Here is a 6,593-nt window from a genome sequence, read left to right as displayed (position 1 = left end):
AACAGAAATGCGGTTGCCCCAAAAGCCAACTAATTTCCATGCCAAGCTCGTGCCTCTGTGTCCGGTCTCATTCTGCTGGAGTTAGTTTATCACCTCTCCTGCTTTGTAAGCCATCTAGTGCTTTCTCCCACGGTGGGGGTAGGAGCAGAGCATGACTGAGCATGCATGTCTAATACAAACTGGCTAAGGGGAAAGCAAACATGATGTACATTGTTGTGTGCATGTGCGGTTGTTTGAGTGACAAAGAGAAAGAGGCATGTGTTTAAGAAATAGAGGAAAAAAATAACAAAGACTTTCAGAATTGCACACTTTCCTGCAGATATGCATCCATTCATTTAAATGTCACTTTATATTTGCCAAGTTTTGACATCTTTTTGCTTGGATGCGTGCCTGTAGACAGCAGAGTGTTGGGATTTTGCACAGGGAAGATGTGAATTGATTAGTATGTGTGAAAGTAATGGGTAAATACCAAAAAAATCAAAATATGATGATGAAAAAAGTCTTGCTTGAGAGATTTTTGAAAACTGAAATAATGAATGAGACTAAATCACACAGAGAATTGATGCCATTTTGAAGCATTTTAATTGTTTTGTTGGCGTAGTTAAATCAGTAGTTTTGTATAGTCTTGCATAGATCAAAGGTTCAAATCCCAGAGGTGCCCTGTAAGAGTGCAATGGAGCCAAGTGTGAGTCAACCCAGCTCCTGCTTGTCGTGCCTGACCTCTTGTGGTTAGACTCACCTGGAAGCCACATGACAGACCGGCCTCTTCAAAGAGAGCACAGTTCTATTATTACAAGTCAAGAAGAGAAGACAAAGGTGGTGGAATCCACAGTGCAATTCAGGCAGATGATGCAAAATATCAAAAGAGATATCAAGCTACAATCTTACCAAGAAATAGAGAACCATCAGACCATGCAATCCTCTTTTGCTACCTTCTGGATTAGGAAAAGCCAGGATGAAGTGATAATAATCTTCTCTGGACAGGAACCAACAGCACATTTTATAGGTGTAGCAGGAAATTGCTGAAGTAAAAGCTCAGGCTAGGCCCTCCTATCTCAGAGCACAACCGTACAATGAAAGAACTAGAGAAACGCCTGTGGTGATGGTAACCAGGGATTTCTGCAGAGAGGCAAGCCTCAAATGAAAGAGACAAAATCAACAGATGAGCTTTTTGCACAGACATTTATCTTCCCCAGAGGATAAACCTCTGAGCACATCTGGCACCACTGCATGTTAGCATGCTAATGTTAGCACTAGTTTAAAGCACCACTGTGCCTAAGCAGCCTCACAGAGCTGCTAGCATGACTTCAGTCTTGCTGTCATAAATTCTTCCCTTATCATCAAGAAATAAGATGAGAGCTGAAGTTCCCTGTGGATGAACTGTGTCTTTACATCTCCTCAAAAATTAATATATTTATCAATATATACAAATGAGCTATAAGGTGACATAGAATTTGGGATGATATTTTGCAACAATGAAACTAGCTAGTGCATCATTAACCTCCCATATACATATACAAATACTCTTCTCAGTAGAGTTAAAGGTAGAGCAGGAAGTGTATAACTACAGAGCACTGAGGTTTAAAGTATAATCAAATCAGAAATGAAAATTAAATGGTAGGAAGTGCAGGGTAGAGAAAATAATGACAGATACTGCTGCAGCATTCAAAGTAGAAGAAATGAGAGGAAGCATTAGAAACAGAGTGGAGGAAAACATTATATCAGAGATGAAGTTTGGTCACGCCGGTCTGAACAGTATATTAAACATTACGAATAAGCACGCTATTAAAAACGTTGCAGACTACAGGAAATGGTGGAGCACACACAAAAGTTGCACATCAGTTTAAGTGATGCAGGATACATTCAAAACACAGGAATTAATAGCAGTAGAAGTATAGTAATCCAGAAGGTGGTGGTAAAGCATCCAAAATGTGGCAACTGCCATTAAAAAACAAAAGAAGAAGAATTGTGCAGCAGGAAGGAGCCCTTGCCAACGTCACATGTAAAACGAAAGTGAAAGTTAGAGAAGCATTTTAAAACTCAAAGCGTGGTTTGCCTTCAGCTTTTGCTTTTAAAACTGCTTATTAACAGGTAAGATATTTCAATTGTTCCCTTCACTTTCTGTGTTACTTGTCGCACATTAGATAAAATAAAGCAAAAATATCCTGTTTTCACTCGGCCCTTTGAGTTGAATTGTGCGAGTTGTTGTAGTTGTGTTGTAACTTCTTAATTCTTGTCCAGATATGGCAGCTGCCAGCGGTCTGCTGTCAGAGGACAAGTTCCTGTGTCCCGTCTGCCTGGATGTCTTCACTGAGCCAGTCTCAACGCCATGTGGACACAACTTCTGCAGCGAGTGTATCCAGAAGTACTGGGACAGCAGTGATATTTGCCAGTGTCCACTATGCAAAAAGAGGTTTTCTACCCGACCTGATCTCCAAGTCAACACTGTCCTGTCTGAGTTAGCTGCTGAGTTTAAGATGCTAGTTCAAGTCAAAGCCTCAAGTCCAGACCCACAACTTCCTGAAACAGCCGACGTTCTTTGTGATATCTGCTCTGAGGTGAAGGAGAAGGCTGTTCAGTCTTGCCTGATGTGCCTCGCGTCTTTCTGTGAAGTGCACCTCGAGCCACATCAGAGAGTTGCTGGTTTCAAGAGCCACATATTGTTCGACCCCGTGAAGAATCTAGATGACAGGATGTGCAAGACGCACAACAAGATAACAGAACTATACTGCAGGACTGATCAGGACTGCATTTGTGTCTTGTGTTTTAAAACCAATCACAAGGGTCACGATGTTGTTCCACTTGAGGAAGAATATGAAGAATTGATGGCAATAAAAGATGCGGCAATGGCAAATATCCAAAGTATGATACAATGCCAGTCTGAGAAGATAGCTGAAATTGAAAAGTCAGTTGATGAAGCCAGGATGGCGAAAGCAGCCAGCGTGCAGGTCTTCAAAGACTTGATCCGCTCCATTCAGAGAAGCCAGGCCGAGCTTGTTGAGGCGATTGAGGAGAGGTACAGAACGATAAAGCAAACAGCTGAAGGTTTTCTCACAGATCTGAAGATGGAGGTCGCTGAGCTTAAAGGCAGAAGCAGCCAGCTGGAGCAGCTGTCACAGTCCGTGGATCACCATCATTTTCTCCAGAGCTTCCCAACCTTATGCTTTCCTGTAAACAAGGACTGGACCGACATCGGCGTTCACAGCGGTCTGTCTTTTGAAGCAGTGAGAGATGCTATGACTCAGCTGAAATAGAGAGTTGATGAGGCGATGGAAGAGCTTCCTGAGGTCAAAATGAAAAGAATGAGGGAGCATGCAGTGGACTTGACTTTTGACCCTGACACAGCATATTGCTCACTTGTCATAAGCCAGGATGGAAAACAAGTGATCGATGGAGGCACGGAACAGAATCTTCCCCACAATCCAAACAGGTTTGAAGTGTGTCCGGAGGTTTTGGCAAAGGAGGGCTTCACAACCGGGAAGTTTTACTATGAGGTGCAAGTGAAGGGGAACATTCAGTGGGTTGTTGGAGTGGTCAGAGAGTCAGTTGAGAGAAAGAAAGGCACATTACTGTCAGTTGGAAATGGTTTTTGGACCATTGGGCTCAATAACGGTATGTATGGCGCATATACAACACAAACTGTTGAAGTCAAACTGAAAGAAGACCCTAAGAAGGTGGGAATCTTTGTGGACTATGAAGAGGGAGTGATTTCTTTCTATGAGGTGAACTCTAAATCACACATCTATTCTTTCACTGGCTTCCACTTTACAGAGAAACTTTATCCATACTTCTGCCTTCAAGACAGCGAAAATGGAACAAACTCTGCCCCTCTCGTCTTAACACCTGTGCACAAACACGTTAATGTTGCTCTTCCTTAAAAAGACCACAGAGAAATTAACTCCGATCTCTAGTAACATGCTTCACAAATCTGCTTATATTAGTAATCAAACTAGCGTCTTTAATATCCTCAATGCTTGCTGTCTGTGTATGAAAGTATGAGCCTGTATGATCACTGGCATTCTAGTCCTGCAGTGTACTTGACTGTATGTGTGTAGATGGTACTGATGTTGCACAGTAATGTTGTCAGATGCAGTTGTACAGCAATGACTTAGTGTCATTTATCATGATGTAATGCTTGTTAAGATATCCTGTTGCTCTCTCATGCACGCTTTGATTGTTGAAATAGGTGATAGCAGTAAAGTGTACATTCCTGTACATAGAGCCACTACCCTGGCTAATGTATCGGATGGAGATTAAAAGGAAAAAAGGAAATCTGTATTTTGCATCTTTCTTGTAATTCACAGTGGCTTGAAATAAAGTGATTTTGTGGTCTAAATAAACTACACATCTGGGCTGACCTCCTCGTGTCATTCCTGCCCAGAAGCTCTGTTACAATATTAAACTCATAGCTCCTGAATCTTTAATGTGGGCCTAACCCATAAAAATGTAGCATAATGTCAGCGTAATGGCTTCCTAGTAAAGAGGAACCTGACTCCTTCCATGCGCCATTTTGAAATTGAAGTAGATTGGGCACTGTAAAATGTCCATAGATGTGCTTCCATCATAAAATATGTTGCCATTTTTTTTCATAAGACTTAAGGCATTTACAAGCCTTCATTGCAACACCTCTGTTATGTTCATCGTTAGAGTGATTACATTACAAGAGCAGCCATGGCCACCAGTCATGGAGCTGTTTAGTGTTTTGCACTAAAAGCAAATAGATTCCGAGGGGTTCGCACTTGTGACATTTGGTCAGCTGAACTACATCTGACTGCAGGGCTGCTGCCAGATGTCACTCTCGCTGAGCCCTGCAGTTTTTAACAGTTTAGTTGTAAAATGGAACTCAACGCTATCTTAGGCCTTTGTCATGTTACCTGCTTTGCGAGGCTTGCAAGTCAATCAGCAGTGGTCTGCCCACTGCTTTCACTCCTGACTCCTGCCTATGTGCTCCTGCCCCCACACTGATTTGTATGTGTGTGAGATAGAGTAGACGCACACATTATCCTCGAGTGTGATGCGTGGGCCGATGTTCTTAAGCACCACTGATGGAGCTCATCCATAACTGTGACTAAAACCTGGTGCGTTTCATTGTACTTGGATTTCATTAATGGGACACGAGCCCATTTTTCTTTAGTGACAAATATCTTGCAATATTTTTCAAAATAGGTTACTACTGAATCCTTTGATACAGTATGAAAAGAGTGAGTGAGCAAGTAATGGAAGAGGTGCAGATGCAGACATCAACAGAAGGCTGCAGAGCGTGGAAATCAAACCCCCTGAAGAAGGAGATGTGATCCAGTAGGAAAACAGTATGTAATGTGGATATAAACGTATTGTGTGAAAATCCCCCATCATGTCTTCAGCTTGAGATGTACCTTTTTTCTTCTAGAAATCTCACCACCAGACATATGAGGGTCCGCTGTGTGAGCGTGTGGAAAATGGAAATACATGGATTTTATGCTGGGCACTGTGGGAGGTTGATGTCAAATATGAGTGAATGTTCTCTACAATGAAAGCAAAAGGGAAAATGTGAGACCTGAAAGAAGGCCAGGAGAGGGCAGTGAATATTGGAAAGGACTCCTGGAGAAGGTGTTAAAATGGCCAATCGCGGCTCTCTGAGGATTCAAAAAGAAAGCATGCTGCACACCACAATCAGTGATGACACAGTAGGTGTTTTGATTTTTGGCAGCCAATGAAAAGTACCTGCTGTGTCTTCACTGACTGGGATGAAGAAAAAGGGCAACATGCTTGAAGGTTTCGATTCACAGAGATTAGCACAGATGGAGTGTTTTTTTTGTAATACAGTTTCAACAAGTTCTCAATCCTCGACAAAGGGTGTATGATTTTATTTTTTAGCTATTTCTTTAAACTAGAATTTTGAAATGACCTGTCATTAGTGTGAAAATTCACTCACTCCTAAGCTATTTTTTAAACTTTTGGGACAGTCAGGGTGAAAGGTTATATTTTCTGTAGGGTAAGTTCAGTAGTGGAGCAAACAAATAATACACACACAAAAAAAGTATAGAAATATTACCAACAAAATGCACTTTAATTATCAAAAATATAAAAGTACTCATGCAGAATGGCCCCTGCCAGTGTTATATTAATATGTAAGTGGAACTTTAATGTTGCAGTTGGTTGAGGTCCTGCTGCTGCTGCTGGGTAATCTATAACAATGCATAAAATCTTAAGTACTGTATTTTTTAGCTTAATTCAGCCTATTGGAATGAGAATAATGTAGCCTAATCTGGACATACTCAAGTAAAGAGGGCTACAACTACCTCAAAACTTACTACAGTACTTAAGTTAGTGTACTTGATTAGTTTCACTGATTTTGATCTGTTTTTGCTGAGTCCTTTGCTGTAAAAGTGCCCTGTGCTCGGTTTCTTTTTATACACGTTAAACCTAAAACATGCCATTTATATAACTGTTAATAGCCTAACAAAGGATGACAGTGTTGATTTTCACTTTAATATATCTTTATACTCTATTCTTTGTCTTTAGTGAAAAGTAAGTTATATAACCTAAAAACATAATAATAGCTACATAGTAAGCCCACATTATTGTTTTGTTTTTCTGATCCTTATTCTGTG

General features: G+C 41.0%; 1 protein-coding gene across 1 annotated transcript; it reads left to right on the top strand.

Moving 5' to 3' along the window:
* Nucleotides 1-2,014: 2,014 nt before the first annotated feature.
* Nucleotides 2,015-3,271, top strand: LOC121625576 (E3 ubiquitin/ISG15 ligase TRIM25-like). Its single transcript, XM_041963707.1, has 2 exons — nucleotides 2,015-2,091; nucleotides 2,242-3,271. The coding sequence occupies exon 2, from the start codon at nucleotides 2,244-2,246 to the stop codon at nucleotides 3,252-3,254; it is 1,011 nt and encodes a 336-aa protein (XP_041819641.1). The 5' UTR covers nucleotides 2,015-2,091; nucleotides 2,242-2,243; the 3' UTR covers nucleotides 3,255-3,271.
* Nucleotides 3,272-6,593: the final 3,322 nt, after the last annotated feature.

This window comes from Chelmon rostratus, chromosome 22, assembly GCF_017976325.1.
Source record: "Chelmon rostratus isolate fCheRos1 chromosome 22, fCheRos1.pri, whole genome shotgun sequence".
Classification (NCBI taxonomy): Eukaryota; Metazoa; Chordata; class Actinopteri; order Chaetodontiformes; family Chaetodontidae; genus Chelmon; species Chelmon rostratus.
This window is presented reverse-complemented; position numbering and strand designations above follow the sequence as displayed.

Excerpts from the sequence above, each read along its gene's own strand:
- LOC121625576 (XM_041963707.1), top strand. The coding sequence starts at position 2,244 with ATGGCAGCTGCCAGCGGTCTGCTGTCAGAGGACAAGTTCCTGTGTCCC.